The following is a 20,821-nucleotide window of genomic DNA, read 5'->3' as shown; positions in this document are numbered from 1 at the left end:
TCATCCGACAGGATCATCCTTCTCGTGATGGATGATCCTCTCGGTGTCGTTCTTCTCTGCTTCTTTTTAGATGTTAAACATTTAGGTCTTCCTGCTTTGTAGCGGTGTTTATTTAAATTGTTTTTTGATGATGGTTTCTTTTGTTTTGATAGAGCAGTGAATTTTTTTGTTACGGTCACTATTTTGAAATTTGGAGACTTAAGGGGATTATTATTAATTATTTTCCACCTTATTTTATTTTATTTTATTTTATTTTATTTTATTTTATTTAATTTTATTTTATTATTCCGGTAAGCTAAATCAGTAAACCGATCTCTGGCTGCAGTTTTGCGACCTAGATGAAGAAGTCCAGCAAGCGGCATTACTCACTGGAAGTGAGTACTCTTCACGACTAGTAGCACTTAAGGAGCCGGTTGAAAAATATCAAAAAATCTCTCTGGACAACATGCCGACTGGAAGCGGGCTTTCGAAGGCCCCAGACGAACTTCGGCCAATATCAAGATCACAACAGGAGATCAAGTCAAAGGAGACTCCGCAACTGACACGATGAACCGACAGTTGCAGAGAAGATGCAACGAATTGGAATCATTATTAACATTAGCCTCGAACGCCCCAACCGTCACTCCAGCCCTACAAAGGCACCTGGACCTCCATTGAGCGTTACTGAGGCAAGCTCACGACGAATTGGATAGCACACCTGGGGCCGCAGCTCTGGCAGAAGCAGAGCTAGCCCAATTCCACACATTATTCGAGGAATACGAAATGAACCTGCTTCGAGAAAACGACGCGCCAATGAGACTTAACTTGGCACTTCCGCCAATTAGCATTCCGGAGTTCAACGGCGAGTATCTAGAATGGCCACGGTTCCATGATCTCTTTGTGGAATTGGTACATAATAAACTATATTCAGCCAGTCAAAAACTACATATTCTACAGAGTTCGCTTCATGGTGAAGCGAGGAACGCTTTGACAGACACAGCCTTCTCACAGGGTGGCTATGACGATACTTGGTTGCGATTGAAGGCCAGGTACCACAACGGAAAAATACTAGTATTCGCCGCCATAGCAAAAATTATTGACCATAAGCCTTTAGACGGCTCCTCGCGCCAACTTAGGGCCTAACATGACACTATCAAAACTCAACAAGAAAGGAAGTTAACTTCGGCATGCCGAAGCTTGTATACCCTTGCAGCTATAACTATTAAATTTAAAAACACAAAAAATAATATTCCCAATAGTGTAAGATAATATGTCAAAAAACACCGAAGCTATAATTTGTTTCATATTATTTTCCCACCAATTTCCCGGTCGTTCCTATAGCAGCTATATGATATAGTCGTCCGATTTTGATCAAATTAAATTCGAAATTCAGAACTTATTAAAAAAAGGTTATTTCCAAGCGTAGGAGGTTATATGTTGAAAAACACCGAAGCTATAATTTGTTTCATATTATTTTTCCACCAATTTTCCGATTGTTCCTATGGCAGCTATATGATATAGTCGTCCGATTTCGATAAAATTTATTTCGAAATTTAAAGCTAATTTAGGAAGTTATATGCCAAAGATATATTTAAAAAAAAAATTTTTTTTTCCTATTTTTCCTATGGGAGCTATAAGATATAGTTGTCCGATCCGGTTGGTTTCGACTTATATACTACCTGCAAAAGATATAAGACTTTTGGGACAGTTTCAGCCCGATAGCTTTAAAACTGAGAGACTAGTTTGCGTAGAAACGGACGGACAGACGGACAGACGGACATGGCTAGATCGACTCGTCTAGTCTTGCTGATCATGAAAATATATACTTTATGGGGTCGGAAACGTCTCCTTCACTGCGTTGCACACTTCTGACTGAAATCAATATACCATCTGCAAGGGTATAATAAGTACTCTTAAAAACCTCGATGTGAGCACAAAAACCTGGGATCCAATCCTGTGTTTTATTATCAGCAGTCTCTAGCTGCTCTGGAAAATTCAGCGGATGCACCAACGGAAATTCCAACGTTAAGAAGTGTACTGACGTTTATTAAGCGGCGCGCTTGCATACTGGAGACGATAAGCGCTCAACCTACAGCAACACTCCGCCATCAGTCAGTTCAAAACGAAGAGACCAAATAATCTTAGAGTATGTAGCAGTTTCCAGGAAATGGACCCAAGCCATTATTCACGGCGCCAAGCTATTATTCAAGTAGGAGCATGCCCAAGTTGTTTGTCTACAGCTCATAAGGTTAAATGCGGTGGATTAACGACCACTTGTCGAGTCTGCCAGCAACGGCATCATTCGCTGTTACACCAAGGACCGACTAGCAATCCAGTGGCCGGCGCAGCAACCATTGCAGGCTACGACAACCCTAGAGGATATACTCTGCTCGCGACCGCCAAGGTATCATTACAAGGGCCAACCGGTCAACTACAAACATGTCGCGCTGTAATAGGTGCTGGATCACAGGTGAATCTTATCTCGAGGAGAATGGCAGATCTGCTATCTCTTAAGGAAATGTCGTCACCGATTGAAATATCTGGAATTAAAGGAAAACAACATTAGGAATTGGATCAATACTAAGGCTCTCATCATGTACATCAGGTCTTGAAACACTAGTAGAGGTATTTATCATTCCCACAGTCATTACAGACCAACCTTCAGTACCGATTGCAACCGATCTTAATATACCCGAGGGACTGCCGTTAGCAGATCCTGACTTTCGGAAACCTGCACCCATTGCCCCAACCTTAGGGGTTGATGTATATTCTCGTGTAATAACCGGTGATCTTCTTGAACTAGGACCTAATAAACCTTTGGCACAAGGCACATGGCTTGGTTATGTAATCACAGGTTTTCTCAATAAGGAAACCTCATCTGATTCGGAAATCAACCCTATTCTGGTAGAAGACAGAGATGATCTTGCAGGACTGAACGCTGCTTATGAGCCAACGAAAGATAAAAATCCGATGAATGATAATCAATTTGATATAGAAGATAGCAAATGGCAGAATGAGATTTCACTCGGTGAAGAAGGCATTCATTTATCGAACTTAGCATAGATGGATCATAAAATAAAGGAGCATGAAGATATATGTAGCCAATCAAGAACTAGCGACACTGACTCGTCCGAAAGAGAATCAACCGCTATACATAATAGTTCATTGCAGCTGACTGAACTTTATACTACAAGAAAAAAAAACAATTAATACAGAACCGACTTCTCATCAACTTAAAACCTACAAGAAGCCTGACTTTTGATTAACATTTCTAAATTTAACCAATAAATATCTAAGTTTTGTTGCAGAAAGTTCACATACCATTGACGTGCCAAATGATCAAATTCTACGAGGGCTCTATTTCAGTCCCCACGGTAATGTCAATTTTATCGCAAAGAGGAGTGTTAAGCAGCATCAAGAAGGTATGAAGGACCTTAATCACAAACATGAATCTCCGCAGCTGAAGGAAGGATCCTCCATGGTCCTCCGATTTGCAAATGTGGTTGACCGACATCACGCCTTAATTGAGGGTACCCCTCAATGGGGGAGAATGTTCGTACCCAAAGATGCTAAACATGACCAGCACCAAACAAATCAAGCAATAGCAAAGTTGGAAACAGTACCAGGCGCTCGGTAGCACCCACAGAAGATGAGAATTGCTGATCAGCATATTTTACGTCTCACTAACTCACCGTCTGTCTCAACGGTACACTGACCCGCCAACGCAGTCAGCACATTTTGCAGTGTCAGCCGAGCCAACTACGCAAGCTGCTACCATAATCAAAACTCCCTGACCTACCTAACTACCTACCTACTTTAGAATATAGCTTATTTCACTAATCATAACACTAAACTTCCGTGTTCCAAGTAGTATATAAGCATGTATCAAATGAAGAATAAATCAGTTATCAACAGAACTCATAACTCCGCGGTTTTACTTCCTACCTCTGGGGATGGGGCTCGTAATACACCATCTCAACTAGCAGCTAACCACGTTAGCTCAGCGCAGCTCAGCATCGCCTGTGGTCCGCCATCGCAGTAGCCATCGTTAACATTTGTTGCAATTGGAGTCGAATGGGAGGGACTTTATCGATAGGTTAGGTCGATACGGCGATAGTTGCAGCAGCGGGATGAGTCTGGCGGGCGATCTGGCCATTTGAAGATTAGTCCCGGCTCGCTCTGGGATTACTTTAAATGGACCCATGTATCCAATGACCCAATTTTGAGAGAGGCCATGTAATATGGCGGGGAGTATGAACGACGATCAGCAGATATCGAGATAGTCGCGGCCATACTGTCCAACCAGGCAGATGCAGCTAGAAGTGATACTAAAAATTTTTTTGTGCTTAAAATTAAATAGTGACTGATGTTAAAGTTATATAGTAGTTCGGTTTTTAATATTTATTATTTATAAAGGCAGCCGGGGTCCCAAGGGCCCTGGAATATTTATATGGAGTTCTACTGACATCTGCGCGACTTCGCCATACCTACCAGCCCGACTTGGCTGTCCAGCAACCGGTGTCCGTTCGACCCGTACCAACGACCATCCAGAAAAGCCTTTTGCAGTCGACGCCGACGACATCACACATTTCCCGGTAAGTCCGTTCCGGTGTACCGCGTCCACCTCATCTCGGGGACTTCCAGCCGTCGCATCGCGGCGCTGAGAAGTAACTCCATTTTGTCTGGCAGCCGAACCTCGGACTGCCATTGCACAAATCACCGGAGAGCGCCGTTTTTCTGTGTGGAGATCCGTATCGCTGCTGGCCTCCGGCGAGAAGTCTTCCACCCGGGCTATCTTTGCCGCCCGGCTTAATAGTGGCTGAAATTTAGAAAAATTAAATACACGTGTATTTTGATTATATATATTGATATTTACTTCCCTGTTTGTGAATTTATCCGGAGTTAGACCCGAGAGCCTTATTTGTCCTCGTTGTTTGCCTAAAATTAAAAAGGTCGCGAGCATTAGTTAGATGGTATAGCTTACAGTGCAGTTACGTACCTTTTGGCCTGTCCCTTCTTTTCCCCTGGAGCTCCTCAGGATTAGGTGACCATACACACGCGCATCGCGCGGCCGCGTTTCCATGTGAGCTCTACCAATACATGACTGGTAGAGCATAGTTTCCGCGGCGCCTGTACCCTATTCCAGCAAAACAAATCCTCTGGTTTGACCGCGTAAATATTTCAGACGGCGGCCAGGTTTCGGTCTTAAAGGTCATGTATATAAACGATTGCACTTACGATATTTATTAAACCTTTGTAATACTCACAATGTGTGAGTAAACTTTCCCAGTGGGGGAGATGGAACCGCCGTAGTCGCGAGGAGGGGGCTCCTGCCGACTGAGAATGGGTGGTGCCCTGTAGCATCTTGAGGGCATCCGTGGTTGGGTGGGAGCGCTTGGCTAGGTCACCGATAGCCACCAAATGTAATCCATTTTTCCGTCAATATTTGTAGATTTTTGCTTTGCTTACATTTTTGGTCATTAGTGATGACCGATAGTTTAGTAATGTGAGACCGTGAAGTTATCGATATTTATGTTGCGAGCTGTGGCATTAGGGGTACTCAGCCTTGAGAAAAGACTGAGCTAGCGGCACTGCCACCGAAAAAAGCAGTTCGTAACATATTGGCGCCCAAATTAACCAAAATAAATTGTCGAGGCGACGACGTCTCGCCCATTTATGACCCTGACGCCCCCGCCATCACGACCTATGTCTTGCAACATAGATGGCAATTGCAAGGGAGTGGTGACGGGGAAGTCAGCTGTGTAGGGAAGTTGGAAGTAGAACGGGAGGCGGGTCGGCGGACATTGCCGACGATTTGCTCCTGGTTACAGGTTTACCAGTGAACCGGTGATGGCATCTTGGAGCAAACCAAGATTTACATCACGGGATGCACTGAAGAAAATCTGTGATAATTTCTGTGATAGAGTAGTTTTAAAGCTTGTATTTTGTTATTTATTTATTTGAAATGTTTTTTGTTAGGTTGTTGGGTTCCTGGGTTTTTTTTCCCGTCCTGGATTTCTAATTTTATGTCGGTTGTAAACTTAATTGCGTAATCGTGACCCGTAGCAACCCTACGCGCTGCACGGTTGCCTCGATTTAAAATAGAACAAGGAAGAACGCTATAGTCGAGTACCTCGACTATCAGATACCCGTTACTCAGCTAAAGGGACCAAAGGAAAATGGAGATATGCAAGCAGCAAAGCGAGATTGAAATGCGCCACCTACCGGCGGTAGACAGATTTAAGCGATGTGGGCGTTAGAGTGGGATAAGAACAATACATTTCATTTAAAATTTTTATTCTAGCATCAAGACTGTAGGAGCCACAATTTTGGGCGGTTTGTGGGCGTTAGAGTGGCGTGGCACTCTACTGAAACAAACTTACGCTGCGTAAGAAGCTCAGGAATCTGCACGCCAAATCTCAATAGCCTAGCTCTTATAGTTTCCGAGATCTCAGCGTTCATCCGGACAGACAGACGGACAGACGGACAGACGGACATAGCTAGATCAAGTCGGATAGTGATCCTGATCAAGAATATATATACTTTATGGGGTCGGAAACGCTTCCTTCTGCCTGTTACATACTTTCCGACGAATCTAGTACACCCTTTTACTCTACGAGTAACGGGTATAAAAAGGGGGCGGGAAAGAAAAGCCAACAGGAGCCAAACCAGCCGATGTCCTTAACTGGCGGCTATCACCACGGGTGATAGCTAGTCCAGTTGACGAACGGCTAGGCGGTGACGGGAAAATAGGAGTTTTGAAGAAAGCGCAAGACAAGTTAGGTCGGAAGCCCACCGGCGAGGGTCAGTTCCATCTCCCCAAGTCCAGAGTAGTAGGAAAAAAAATAATAGATTTTGAAAGGTGTTGGGAAGTGAGGAAGATTTTTTTATTGTTATTTATTTTTGCTATTAGTTATTTTTGTATTTATTTCGATATTTATTTTATTATTTCTTATCGTATTTATTTTTTGTCTTATTTATTTATTTATGTATCATATTATCTATTATCGTATTAGTAGTTATTAAGTATTTATTTCAAAATTCTTGGGAAACATGTCCGAGGGTAAGGATGCAGGGATAGGCACGGCCAGCAGCTCAGGTCGATGGGTCCTCCTGGCGACGACAAGGACGATGTCTGGTCCACGGACGTAGAGGGTGCCGCGAAGTTGCCGCGGATGTCGCTGGCTGGGGGTTTACCCAAAACGCCGGTAGGCGGTAGTGCGGTGGATCGGATTAGGGATCAACCGGCGGATCTGGAGCACCAGCGGTCGCCCAGGGTCCTGGATTTTAAGGGAATTGTCGAGGTGCAGGATCGATTTCTGGGTCCGTAGCAGAAGAGTCCGCAAAAGCTGAGCCTGGGACGGGATACAGCGGCGGAGTCGGCGATGAACGCAGCTCTTGCACAAGCGGCCCAAACGTATCGTGCATCGCAGGAGTCGGGAGTGAGCCAGGCGTTGAGGGAGGAAATCCAGAACGGCTTCATGGACATGATGAAGTTGCTGAACGATGTCCTTAGGCCAGCCGATAACAAACCGCAGCCGCTCCAGGAGGGCGCGAGTCGCCAAGTGTCAATGGTGCCCACTCCGTCGTGCCCGGAAGGCGGCGCAAATGGTCCAGCTGCAGGAGAGAGGAGGAGGCTACCGAAGGCCGCCGGAATTGCCACCCAGGCAGCGACCGCAGATGAACGACTCTCTGGGGATCGACAGCAGCCTGAGCCAGGAACCAGAGTATCATCCGGCAGGCAGGAGTGATCGCCTGCCACGGCCGTGGCGCATCGAGGACCGGAGGACGGCAGATTTCCGGGACGAGCCGCGGTTGTACGCAAAAGCAGGAGTCGGCAACGGGAACCGCTACATCCGAGTAGACCGCTGGAACCTCTCCTTCGGCGGCGAGAACGATGGCCATTCCGTGGACGATTTCGTGTTCAGTCTAGAGTTCCTGCAGCGGCAGCATCAGTGCCGTGGAGTGAAGTCCTGCGCAACTTCCACGTACTCCTATCGGGAAGAGCGAAATGGTGGTACTTGGTACACGTACGCCAGTCCAGAGTGGACTCATGGGCCCAGCTGCGCAGGGCTCTGATGGATCGGTGCCGTGGTCACCAGACGGAACAAGAAAGGATGCATGAGCTTCTACAACGTAAGAAACAGCCGGGAGAGAGCGCGGATGACTACATCCGTTCGATGTAGCATCTCGCCTCACGCCTAAAAAACCAATGCAAGAGCGGCAGTTGGTGAAGGTGGTGAAAAAGGGCTTGAGGGACGGCATCGAAGTAGAGAGGAGTTTCGGTCGTCGAGGGCGTGCTGCTTACTTGCAGCAGAGCAAGTTACGGGTCAGCGAGGCGCACGTACAGGACGAAATCGACGAGCAGCGAAACCTGGAAGTGGACGAGCTACGTGGGCGAGTCCGAAATCCATTCAGGCCAGGTTGCTGGAATTGCGGGCCTGCGGAGCACGGATTCCAGGATTGCGAGTCTACGGAGTGGAGGAGGTTTTGTTTTCGGTGCGGCAAGCCGGGCGTGATTTCTCCGAAATGTCCCGATTGCGCAGAAAACGGTCGGCTGGGCAGTCCGAAAGCGGGAGGGGACTCGCCCAGGTTGGAGTCCCGCGAAGTAGTTCCGAAGAAAGAAGACGAAAACAAGAATATACATAGTCCATCTAATAGTCATAAGTATTTGTTAAGATACCTACTGGAGGATGAGAGGCTTCGCCGTTATATGGAGGCACGGAACCGGATCTTTGCGGAACATCAGCTGAGCGGCATGCGTCTTGTCTCACGGAGAGTCCAGAAGGCGAGGGAGCGCTTCAGGGTGAGGAGATCAAGACGACGAGAGGTGGTGGCAGCCGTTAAACGCATAGATTCCGCCGATCCTAGACCCTTCGCCGACGTGGAAGCCTTGGGCAAGCAGCTCACCGGCTTGTTGGACACAGGCGCCAGCGTAAGTGTGCTGGGCAAAGAGAGCTCGTGGAAACGCTGGGAGTTACCGTCCAACCGTATTTTTCGGTAGTCCGGACGGCTTCTTGCGAGGATCGATCCATCATCGGACGCTTGGAGCTGCCTGTGAGGTACAAAGGCGTAAGTAAGCCGGTCACGTTCTACCTGTGCCCATACCTGGACAAACTGCGTACTTCGGAGTCGACTTCTGGCGAGCCTTCGGACTAGCTCCAGCCGTCGTGGGGAAGCCGGTGACGAGAAGCGTCAAGGCAGCGGAGGAAATCCATGCCAGCCAGATGGAGCACTATGAAGACCAGGAAGATGAGGACGAGGTAAAGGAGGAACCCGAATCCTAGAGCCTTTCTGCGGAGGAAAAGCTGGCGTTAGGCAAGGTCAAGGAGGAGTTCCTTACTCTTGAAAGGGAGGGCCTCGGAGTCACCAGCATGGAGAGGCATTCCATTGAGCTGATGGAAGGAGCTCGGGTCTTTAAGGATCGTCCGTATCCGATGTCTCCGGCGAAGCAGAAGGGGGTCGAAGATGAAATCGACAAGATGTTGGAGCTGGGTGTCATTGAGGAGAGCAAAAGCCCGTGGAGCAATCGCACAACAGTGGTGTCGAAGCCAGGGAAAGACCGGTTCTGCCTGGATGCCCGGAAGTTGAACGCCTTGACTGTTATATAGAAGTATAGAAGGAATCCTTTCCAGGATAGATCAGACGCATTACATCTCAAGCGTAGACCTGAAGTTTGCGTTTTGGCAGATTGAACTGGATGAGAGAAGCCAGGAGTATACTGCGTTCACGGTTCCAGGCAGGCCGTTGTACCAGTTTCGAATGATGCCATTCGGGCTGTGCAACGCGGCACAACGCTTGGTGCGGCTCATGGATCGGGTGATACCAGCGGATCTCAGATCCAACGTCTTCCTCTACTTGGACGACCTGCTAATCCTCGCTCTAGATTTTCAGACGCACTTGAAATACTTGCGTCGAGTAGCCCACAGTCTGAAATCAGCCGGATTGACCATAGGGTTAAAGAAGTCGAAGTTTTGCTTCAAATCTTTGACTTACCTAGGGTTTATAGTCGGAGGTGGACTGCTGCGGGTGGATCCTGAACGTGTTTCGGCAATCCAGAAGATGCCTTACCCGAAATCCATGAAGGAAGTACGTGCCTTCCTCGGCACAGCAGGATGGTATCGAAGGTTCGTCAAGAACTTTGCTACGCTAGTCGCACCACTCTCCGAGTCCTTGAAGAAGGCACCACCCAGGCAGTGGATGACCTGAAGTTGGCCTTGATGAGCGCGCCGGTCCTGGTTCATGCGGATTTCAGGAATCATTTAAACATCCAGTGCGACACATCCCACGTTGGCGTCGGCGCGGTATTGTTTCAGCGGAACCAGGACGGAGACGAGCAGCCCATCGCGTTCTTCTCGGCCAAGATGAACAAACACCAGGTTAACTACTCGGTCACGGAAAAGGAATGTCTGGCGGCCATCCTAGCTATTCGGAAGTTCAGACCGTATGTGGAAGGGATGCCCTTCACATGCATCACTGATCACGCCAGCCTTAAGTGGTTGATGACAGTGAAGCATCTGTCCGGACGACTCGCAAGGTGGTCTCTCCAGCTGCAGGGCTACGATTTCAGCATTGAACATCGCAAAGGCAGCGAGAACGCTATCCCGCATCATCGAGGAAGTCCGGATAGATCCAACGGAGTTACTGGGATTCGAGACGACCGATTTTGCTGCGGAGGACTACAAGGAATTAGTGCAAGACGTGGAGTCCAACAGGGAGCACTTACCGGACCTCAAGGTGGACGGCGGACTCATCTTCAAGCGCATGAGTAATCCGAAGATGGACGAGGAATTGGAAGGATCCGAATGGAAGTTGTGGATTCCGCAAAACCTGACGCACACCTTGGTAGAGCGTGCTCATTCGGACCCCAAGGCTGGCCATGGTGGGGTGACGAAGACCTTGGAGACCCTGCGACGCCAGTTCTATTGGCCAGGAATGACTATCCAGGTACGGGAATACGTCCGGGGTTGCGAGGTGTGCAAGGAATCCAAAGCGCCAAGCTTCCGGATGCAGGTTGGAATCGGAACAGGGTTTGAGACGGAGAGGCCATTCCAGAAACTGTACATCGATTTCCTGGGCAAGTATCCGAGGTCCAAGAGCGGACACGCCTGGATATTCATCGTGGTGGACCATTTCTCCAAGTACACCTTCTTAAAGGCGATGAAGGAAGCGACGGCGTCGAACGTTGTAAATTTCCTGGTAAACAAGTTTGGGGTGCCTGAGGCGATACATTCGGACAACGGCAAACAGTTCGTATCCAAGGCGTCTGAGGAGATGATCGATGGCTTCGGTATACAGCATATGAGGAGTCCCGTATACTCACCACAGAGCAATGCCGCGGAGAGGGTACACCGGAACGTCTTGGCCGCAATTCTCAGCTTCTTGGACGAAGATCACCGGGAATGGGACGCACATTTGCCGGAGATTGAGGTGGCCATCCGAAACACCGTCAACTCAGCCACAGGGGAAGCGCCGTTCATCACCGTATTCGGCCATCACATGTTCCTCAACGGTTCCAGCTACCAACTAGCCAGACGACTCAGGTCTCTGATCGACCATGAAATGGCCGGAATGCAGACCAAGGACAAGCTTCGGGTAATCCACGCCAAGGTGCAGAAGCAACTGGAGGGTGCATACCAGATGAGCCGGCAGCGCTACGATAAGCGAGCCCGTACGCTGCTAGCCAAGCCAGGCCAAGAAGTCTTCAGCAAATCTTTCAACGACAAATTTTATCGCAAGTTCCTTAAAGCCAGGGTGGTAAAATCCGTCGGCAGCAATGCATACTTGCTGGAGGACCTCCAAGGCCGCAGTCTGGGAGTGTATCACGCCAAAGACATCCGGTTGTGATCTGAAAGAAGGACAAAACAAAGTATACGAGCAACGCGGTCACATCTGCAATACTTCCCGTCATGCGTGGGCCCGGCGTTAGGCGCCGATCGAACTGCAGGATGGTATCAGTGCCGTGTTGAATCCCAACGTATCTCCAAAGCTACCAATTATTTCATCGTTCTGCTGAAACTCCGGGCAGCGCCTCTCGAAATCTTTGGTTGATGTTGCAATTGGAGTCGAATGGGAGGGACTTTATCGATAGGTTAGGTCGATGGGGCGATAGTTGCAGCAGCGGGATGAGTCTGGCGGGCGATCTGGCCATTTCAAGATTAATCCCGGCTCGCTCTGGGATTATTTTAAATGGACTCATGTATCCAATGACCGAATTTTGAGAGAGGCCATGTAATATGGCGGGGGGTATGAACGATGATCAGCAGATATCGAGATAGTCGCGGCCATACTGTCCAACCAGGCAGATGCAACTAGAAGTGATACTACAAATTTTTTGGTGCTTAAAATTAAACAGTGAGTGATTTTAAAGTTATATAGTAGTTCGGTATTTAATATTTATCATTTATAAAGGCAGCCGGGGTGCCAATACAAAGGGCCCCGGAATATTTATTTGGAGTTCTACTGACATCTTCGCGACTTCGCCATACCTACCAGCCTTACTTGGCTGCCCAGCAACCGGTGTCCGTTCGACCCGTACCAACGACCATCCAGAAAAGCCTTTTTGCAGTCGACGCCGACGACATCAAACATTTCCCGGTGAGTCCGTTCCGGTGTACCGCGTCCACCTCATCTCGGGGACTTCCAGCCGTCGACCCGAGAGCCTTATTTGTCCTCGTTGTTTGCCTAAAATTAAAAAGCTCGCGAGCATTAGTTAGATGGTATAGCTTTCAGTGCAGTTACGTACCTTTTTGGCCTGTCCCTTCTTTCCCCTGGAGCTCCTCAGGATTAGGTGACCATTCACACGCGCATCGCGCTGCCGCATAGTTTCCGCGGCGCCTGTACCCTTTTCCAGCAAAAAAAATCCTCTGCTTTGACCGCGTAAATATTTGAGACGGCGGCCACGTTTCGGTCTTAAAGGTCATGTATATAAACGATTGTACTTACGATATTTATTAAACCTTTGTAATACCCACAATGTGTGAGTAAACTTTCCCAGTAGGGGAGATGGAACCTCCGTAGTCGCGAGGAGGGGGCTCCTGCCGACTGAGAATGGGTTGTGCCCTGCAGCATCTTGAAAGCATCCATGGGATGGGAGCGCTTGGCTAGGTCACCGATAGCCACCAAATGTAATCCATTTTTCCGTCAATATTTGTAAATTTTTGCTTTGTTTACATTTTTGGTCAATAGTGATGACCGATAGTTTAGTAATGTAAGACCGTGAAGTTATCGATATTTATGTTGCGAGCTGTGGCATTAGGGGTACTCAGCCCTGAGAAAAGACTGAGCTAGCGGCACTGCCACCGAAAAAAGCAGTTCGTAACACATTGCCGCGACGCGATCGACTTGCGAGTGTCTACTTCGGTTAGGCACAGTCACTTTGAAAATTGAACTATTTAGACCTAGCTTAACTTAAGCGTTCCAGAGCGGTGCGGAGACTTAGGGGAGTGATGGAGAGAGGGAGCAGAGGGCAGTGCGAGCGCGCGAGATGTAGACATCTCGATTAAACTGCCGCTCGACACTGCCTCCAGAAATTAAACGCCCTTTTTGCGTGAACAGGACTAAATTTATAAAACTAAACTAAAGAGTTATATTGTAATAATAAAGTATAATATGTAAACATAACATTATAAGTAAAATAAGTAAATTCAGTTAAGTTAATTTTCTATAATCAAATAATTTACTTCTATAAAACCATATTTGTTGTTTTTTTTTTAGATACAATAATGCTCCTAAGATATTAGGGCACTCACATGTCGCTGCTCCACAAAAATGTTTTCGCCGAAATGATATTAAGTATTTTACAGAGCCTTCTCACAGGGTGGCTATGACGACACCTGGTTGCGATTGAAGGCCAGGTACCAGAACGGAGAATTACAAGTACTCGCCGCCATAGCAAAAACTATTGACCATTAGCCTTTAGACGGCTCCTCGCGCCAACTTAGGGCCTTACATGGCGCTATCAAAACTCAATGAGTACACTTAAAAACCTCGATGTCAGCACAAAATCCTGGGATCCAATCCTGTGTTTTATTATCAAAAGAAACTAGAAAAGCAGTCTCTAGCTGCTCTGTCACCGATTAAAGTATCTGGAATCGAAGGAAAAACAACAACAGCAATCGGATCAATACTAAAGCTCTCATCATGTACATCAGGGTTTGAAACACTGTTAGAGGTATTTATCATTCCCACAGTCATTACAGACGAACCGTCAGCACCGATTGCAACCGATCTTAATATTCCCCATCTGGACCCATTGACCTAACCTTAGGGGTTGAAGTATTTTCTCGTGTAATAACCGGTGAACTTCTTGAACTAGGACCTAATAAACCTTTGGACAAGGCACATGGCTTGGTTATGTAATCACAGGTTTTCTCAATAAAGAAACCTCATCTGATTCGGAAATCAACCCTATTCTGGTAGAAGACAGAGATGATCTTGCAGGACTGAACGCTGCTTATGAGCCAACGAAAAATAAAAATCCGATGAATGATAATCAATTTGATATAGAAGAAAGCAAAGGCAAAATGAGATTTTACTCGATGAAGAAGGGATTCATTTAACGAACGTAGCATTGATGGATCATAAAATAAAAGAGCCTAAAGATATATGTAGCCAATCAAGAACTAACACCACTGACTCGTTTGATAGAGAATCAACCGATACATATAATAGTTCATTGCAGCTGACTGAAATTTATACTGCAAGAGAAAAACCAATTAATATAGAAACGACTTCTCATCAATCAATAAACTTAACCAAGAAATATCTTAGTTTTGTTGCAGAAGGTCCACATACCATAGACGTGCCAAATGATCAAATTCTACGAGGGCTCTATTTCAGTCCCCACGGTAATGTCAATTTTATCGCAAAGAGGAGTGTTAAGCAGCATCAAGAAGGTATGAAGGCCCTTAATCACAAACATGAATCTCCGCAGCTGAAGGAAGGATCCTCCATGGTCCTCCGATTTGCAAATGTCGGTTGACCGACATCACGCCTTAATTGAGGGTACCCCTCAATGAAGGAGAATGTTCGTACCCAAAGATGCTAAACATGACCAGCACCAAACAAATCAAGCAATAGCCAAGTTGGAAACAGTACCAGGCGCTCGGTAGCACCCACTGAAGATGAGAATTGCTGATCAGCATATTTTATGTCTCACTAACTCACCGTCTCAACGGTACACTGACCCGCCAACGCAGTCAGCACATTTTGCAGTGTCAGCCGAGCCAACTACGCAAGCTTCTACCATAATCAAAACTCCCTGACCTACCTAACTACCTACCTATTTTAGAATATAGCTTATTTCACTAATCATAACACTAAACTTCCGTGTTCCAAGTAGTATATAAGCATGTATCAAATGAAGAATAAATCAGTTATCAACAGAACTCATAACTCCGCGGTTTTACTTCCTACCTCTGGGGATGGGGCTCGTAATACACCATCTCAACTAGCAGCTAACCACGTTAGCTCAGCGCAGCTCAGCATCGCCTGTGGTCCGCCATCGCAGTAGCCATCGTTACCATTTGTTGCAATTGGAGTCGAATGGGAGGGACTTTATCGATAGGTTAGGTCGATACGGCGATAGTTGCAGCAGCGGGATGAGTCTGGCGGGCGATCTGGCCATTTGAAGATTAGTCCCGGCTCGCTCTGGGATTACTTTAAATGGACCCATGTATCCAATGACCCAATTTTGAGAGAGGCCATGTAATATGGCGGGGAGTATGAACGACGATCAGCAGATATCGAGATAGTCGCGGCCATACTGTCCAACCAGGCAGATGCAGCTAGAAGTGATACTAAAAATTTTTTTGTGCTTAAAATTAAATAGTGACTGATGTTAAAGTTATATAGTAGTTCGGTTTTTAATATTTATTATTTATAAAGGCAGCCGGGGTCCCAAGGGCCCTGGAATATTTATATGGAGTTCTACTGACATCTGCGCGACTTCGCCATACCTACCAGCCCGACTTGGCTGTCCAGCAACCGGTGTCCGTTCGACCCGTACCAACGACCATCCAGAAAAGCCTTTTGCAGTCGACGCCGACGACATCACACATTTCCCGGTAAGTCCGTTCCGGTGTACCGCGTCCACCTCATCTCGGGGACTTCCAGCCGTCGCATCGCGGCGCTGAGAAGTATCTCCATTTTGTCTGGCAGCCGAACCTCGGACTGCCATTGCACAACTCACCGGAGAGCGCCGTTTTTCTGTGTGGAGATCCGTATCGCTGCTGGCCTCCGGCGAGAAGTCTTCCACCCGGGCTATCTTTGCCGCCCGGCTTAATAGTGGCTGAAATTTTGAAAAATTAAATACACGTGTATTTTGATTATATATATTGATATTTACTTCCCTGTTTGTGAATTTATCCGGAGTTAGACCCGAGAGCCTTATTTGTCCTCGTTGTTTGCCTAAAATTAAAAAGGTCGCGAGCATTAATTAGATGGTATAGCTTACAAAGCAGTTACGTACCTTTTGGCCTGTCCCTTCTTTTCCCCTGGAGCTCCTCAGGATTAGGTGACCATACACACGCGCATCGCGCGGCCGCGTTTCCATGTGAGCTCTACCAATACATGACTGGTAGAGCATAGTTTACGCGGCGCCTGTACCCTATTCCAGCAAAACAAATCCTCTGGTTTGACCGCGTAAATATTTCAGACGGCGGCCAGGTTTCGGTCTTAAAGGTCATGTATATAAACGATTGCACTTACGATATTTATTAAACCTTTGTAATACCCACAATGTGTGAGTAAACTTTCCCAGTGGGGGAGATGGAACCGCCGTAGTCGCGAGGAGGGGGCTCCTGCCGACTGAGAATGGGTGGTGCCCTGCAGCATCTTGAGGGCATCCGTGGTTGGGTGGGAGCGCTTGGCTAGGTCACCGATAGCCACCAAATGTAATCCATTTTTCCGTCAATATTTGTAGATTTTTGCTTTGCTTACATTTTTGGTCATTAGTGATGACCGATAGTTTAGTAATGTGAGACCGTGAAGTTATCGATATTTATGTTGCGAGCTGTGGCATTAGGGGTACTCAGCCCTGAGAAAAGACTGAGCTAGCGGCACTGCCACCGAAAAAAGCAGTTCGTAACATATTGGCGCCCAAATTAACCAAAATAAATTGTCGAGGCGACGACGTCTCGCCCATTTATGACCCTGACGCCCCCGCCATCACGACCTATGTCTTGCAACATAGATGGCAATTGCAAGGGAGTGGTGACGGGGAAGTCAGCTGTGTAGGGAAGTTGGAAGTAGAACGGGAGGCGGGTCGGCGGACATTGCCGACGATTTGCTCCTGGTTACAGGTTTACCAGTGAACCGGTGATGGCATCTTGGAGCAAACCAAGATTTACATCACGGGATGCACTGAAGAAAATCTGTGATAATTTCTGTGATAGAGTAGTTTTAAAGCTTGTATTTTGTTATTTATTTATTTGAAATGTTTTTTGTTACGATGTTGGGTTCCTGGGTTTTTCTTCCCGTCCTGGATTTTTAATTTTATGTCGGTTGTAACTTAACCCGTAGCAACCCTACGCGCTGCACGGTTGCCTCGATTTAAAATAGAAAAAGGGGGCGGGAAAGAAAAGCCAACAGGAGCCAAACCAGCCGATGTCCTTAACTGGCGGCTATCACCACGGGTGATAGCTAGTCCAGTTGACGAACGGCTAGGCGGTGACGGGAAAACAGGAGTTTTGGAGAAAGCGCAAGACAAGTTAGGTCGGAAGCCCACCGGCGAGGGTCAGTTCCATCTCCCCAAGTCCAGAGTAGTAGGAAAAAAAAAGAGAAATTTTGAAAGGTGTTGGGAAGTGAGGAAGATTTGTTTACTGTTATTTATTTTTGCTATTAGTTATTTTCGTATTTATTTCGATATTTATTTTATTATTTCTTATCGTATTTATTTGTTGTCTTATTTATTTATTTATGTATCATATTATCTATTATCGTATTAGTAGTTATTAAGTATTTATTTCAAAATTCTTGGGAAACATGTCCGAGGGTAAGGATGCAGGGATAGGCACGGCCAGCAGCTCAGGTCGATGGGTCCTCCTGGCGACGACAAGGACGATGTCTGGTCCACGGACGTAGAGGGTGCCGCGAAGTTGCCGCGGATGTCGCTGGCTGGGGGTTTACCCAAAACGCCGGTAGGCGGTAGTGCGGTGGATCGGATTAGGGATCAACCGGCGGATCTGGAGCACCAGCGGTCGTCCAGGGTCCTGGATTTCAAGGGAATTGTCGAGGCGTAGGATCGACTTCTGGTTCCGGAGCAGAAGAGTCCGCAAAAGCTGAGCCTGGGACGGGATACAGCGGCGGAGTCGGCGATGAACGCAGCTCTTGCACAAGCGGCCCAAACGTATCGTGCATCGCAGGAGTCGGGAGTGAGCCAGGCGTTGAGGGAGGAAATCCAGAACGGCTTCATGGACATGATGAAGTTGCTGAACGATGTCCTTAGGCCAGCCGATAACAAACCGCAGCCGCTCCAGGAGGGCGCGAGTCGCCAGTGTCAATGGTGCCCACTCCGTCGTGCCCGGAAGGCGGCGCAAATGGTCCAGCGGCAGGAGAGAGGAGGAGGCTACCGAAGTCCGCTGGAATTGCCACCCAGGCAGCGACCGCAGATGAACGACTCTCTAGGGATCGACAGGAGCCTGAGCCAGGAACCGGAGTATCATCCGGCAGGCAGGAGTGATCGCCTGCCACGGCCGTGGCGCATCGAGGACCGGAGGACGGCGGATTTCCGGGACGAGCCGCGGTTGTACGCAAACGCGGGAGTCGGCAACGGGAACCGCTACATCCGAGTGGACCGCTGGAACCTCTCCTTCGGCGGCGAGGACGATGGCCATTCCGTGGACGATTTCGTGTTCAGTCTAGAATTCCTGCAGCGGCAGCATCAGTGTCGTGGAGTGAAGTTCTGCGCAACTTCAACGTACTCCTATCGGGAAGAGCGAAATGGTGGTACTTGGTACACGTACGCCAGTCCAGAGTGGAGTGCGCAGGGCTCTGATGGATCGGTGCCGTGGTCACCAGACGGAACAAGAAAGGATGCATGAGCTTCTACAACGTGAGCAACAGCCGGGAGAGAGCGCGGATGACTACATCCGTTCAATGTAGCATCTCGCCTCACGCCTAAAAAACCAATGCAAGAGCGGCAGTTGGTGAAGGTGGTGAAAAAGGGCTTGAGGGACGGCATCGAAGTAGAGAGGAGTTTCGGTCGTCGAGGGCGTGCTGCTTACTTGCAGCAGAGCAAGTTACGGGTCAGCGAGGCGCACGTACAGGACGAAATCGACGAGCAGCGAAACCTGGAAGTGGACGAGCTACGTGGGCGAGTCCGAAATCCATTCAGGCCAGGTAGCTGGAATTGCGGGCCTGCGGAGCATGGATTCCAGGATTGCGAGTCTACGGAGTGGAGGAGGTTTTGTTTTCGGTGCGGCAAGCCGGGCGTGATTTCTCCGAAATGTCCCGATTGCGCGGAAAACGGTCGGCTGGGCAGTCCGAAAGCGGGAGGGACTCGCCCAGGTTGGAGTCCCGCGAAGTAGTTCCGAAGAAAGAAAACGAAAACAAGAATATACATAGTCCATCTAATAGTCATAAGTATTTGTTACGATACCTACCGGAGGATGAGAGGCTTCGCCGTTATATGGAGGCACGGAACCGGATCTTTGCGGAACATCAGCTGAGCGGCATGCGTCTTGTCTCACGGAGAGTCCAGAAGGCGAGGGAGCGCTTCAGGATGAGGAGATCAAGACGACGAGAGGTGGTGGCAGCCGTTAAACGCATAGATTCCGCCGATCCTAGACCCTTCGCCGACGTGGAAGCCTTGGGCAAGCAGCTCACCGGCTTGTTGGACACAGGCGCCAGCGTAAGTGTGCTGGGCAAAGAGAGCTCGTGGAAACGCTGGGAGTTACCGTCCAACCGTATTTTTCGGTAGTCCGGACGGCTTCTTGCGAGGATCGATCCATCATCGGACGCTTGGAGCTGCCTGTGAGGTACAAAGGCGTAAGTAAGCCGGTCACGTTCTACCTGTGCCCATACCTGGACAAACTGCGTACTTCGGAGTCGACTTCTGGCGAGCCTTCGGACTAGCTCCAGCCGTCGTGGGGAAGCCGGTGACGAGAAGCGTCAAGGCAGCGGAGGAAATCCATGCCAGCCAGATGGAGCACTATGAAGACCAGGAAGATGAGGACGAGGTAAAGGAGGAACCCGAATCCTAGAGCCTTTCTGCGGAGGAAAAGCTGGCGTTAGGCAAGGTCAAGGAGGAGTTCCTTACTCTTGAAAGGGAGGGCCTCGGAGTCACCAGCATGGAGAGGCATTCCATTGAGCTGATGGAAGGAGCTCGGGTCTTTAAGGATCGTCCGTATCCGATGTCTCCGGCGAAGCAGAAGGGGGTCGAAGATGAAATCGACAAGATGTTGGAGCTGGGTGTCATTGAGGAGAGCAAAAGCCCGTGGAGCAATCGCACAACAGTGGTGTCGAAGCCAGGGAAAGACCGGTTCTGCCTGGATGCCCGGAAGTTGAACGCCTTGACTGTTATATAGAAGTATAGAAGGAATCCTCTCCAGGATAGATCAGACGCATTACATCTCCAGCGTAGACCTGAAGTTTGCGTTTTGGCAGATTGAACTGGATGAGAGAAGCCAGGAGTATACTGCGTTCACGGTTCCAGGCAGGCCGCTGTACCATGGATCGGTGCGGCTCATGGATCGGGTGATACCAGCGGATCTCAGATCCAACGTCTTCCTCTACTTGGACGACCTGCTAATCCTCGCTCTAGATTTTCAGACGCACTTGAAATACTTGCGTCGAGTAGCCCACAGTTTGAAATCAGCCGGATTGACCATAGGGTTAAAGA

General features: G+C 48.2%; 3 protein-coding genes and 2 long non-coding RNA genes across 8 annotated transcripts; all 5 read right to left on the bottom strand.

Annotated features, from left to right (window-relative positions):
• Positions 1–4,456: 4,456 nt before the first annotated feature.
• LOC119559645 lies at positions 4,457–5,174 on the bottom strand. The gene is made up of 3 exons (XR_005220895.1): positions 4,979–5,174; positions 4,856–4,917; positions 4,457–4,798 (listed from the first exon to the last, which is right to left on the bottom strand). It is a non-coding gene; the product is annotated as an uncharacterized LOC119559645 (long non-coding RNA).
• A 2,716-nt stretch (positions 5,175–7,890) lies between these two features.
• LOC119559643 lies at positions 7,891–9,617 on the bottom strand. 2 transcript variants are annotated; one of them, XM_037872692.1, is made up of 3 exons: positions 9,323–9,617; positions 9,105–9,214; positions 7,891–9,034 (listed from the first exon to the last, which is right to left on the bottom strand). In XM_037872692.1, exons 1-3 carry the CDS (start codon positions 9,479–9,481, stop codon positions 8,725–8,727), a joined length of 579 nt encoding a protein of 192 aa, XP_037728620.1. In that variant the 5' UTR covers positions 9,482–9,617; the 3' UTR covers positions 7,891–8,724. The 2 variants fall into 2 exon arrangements, 1 of the variants encoding a protein (XP_037728620.1); XR_005220892.1 differs by having other exon boundaries at positions 8,894–9,034; positions 9,088–9,455.
• LOC119559644 lies at positions 9,614–11,624 on the bottom strand. 3 transcript variants are annotated; one of them, XR_005220893.1, is made up of 4 exons: positions 11,303–11,624; positions 10,706–11,245; positions 9,976–10,658; positions 9,614–9,909 (listed from the first exon to the last, which is right to left on the bottom strand). XR_005220893.1 is itself a non-coding variant. In XM_037872693.1 (3 exons), the coding sequence occupies exons 2-3, from the start codon at positions 11,110–11,112 to the stop codon at positions 10,589–10,591; spliced, it is 477 nt and encodes a 158-aa protein (XP_037728621.1). In that variant the 5' UTR covers positions 11,113–11,245; positions 11,303–11,624; the 3' UTR covers positions 9,614–10,588. The 3 variants fall into 3 exon arrangements, 1 of the variants encoding a protein (XP_037728621.1); XR_005220894.1 differs by having other exon boundaries at positions 9,614–9,887; XM_037872693.1 differs by having other exon boundaries at positions 9,614–10,658.
• Positions 11,625–15,928: 4,304 nt separating this feature from the next.
• LOC119559646 lies at positions 15,929–16,588 on the bottom strand. The gene is made up of 3 exons (XR_005220896.1): positions 16,451–16,588; positions 16,328–16,389; positions 15,929–16,270 (listed from the first exon to the last, which is right to left on the bottom strand). It is a non-coding gene; the product is annotated as an uncharacterized LOC119559646 (long non-coding RNA).
• Positions 16,589–19,606: 3,018 nt separating this feature from the next.
• LOC119559640 lies at positions 19,607–20,554 on the bottom strand. Its single transcript, XM_037872688.1, has 4 exons — positions 20,551–20,554; positions 20,240–20,496; positions 20,022–20,131; positions 19,607–19,951 (listed from the first exon to the last, which is right to left on the bottom strand). The coding sequence occupies exons 2-4, from the start codon at positions 20,396–20,398 to the stop codon at positions 19,642–19,644; spliced, it is 579 nt and encodes a 192-aa protein (XP_037728616.1). The 5' UTR covers positions 20,399–20,496; positions 20,551–20,554; the 3' UTR covers positions 19,607–19,641.
• Positions 20,555–20,821: the final 267 nt, after the last annotated feature.

Source organism: Drosophila subpulchrella, unplaced genomic scaffold, assembly GCF_014743375.2.
Source record: "Drosophila subpulchrella strain 33 F10 #4 breed RU33 unplaced genomic scaffold, RU_Dsub_v1.1 Primary Assembly Seq27, whole genome shotgun sequence".
NCBI lineage: Eukaryota > Metazoa > Arthropoda > Insecta > Diptera > Drosophilidae > Drosophila > Drosophila subpulchrella.
This window is presented reverse-complemented; position numbering and strand designations above follow the sequence as displayed.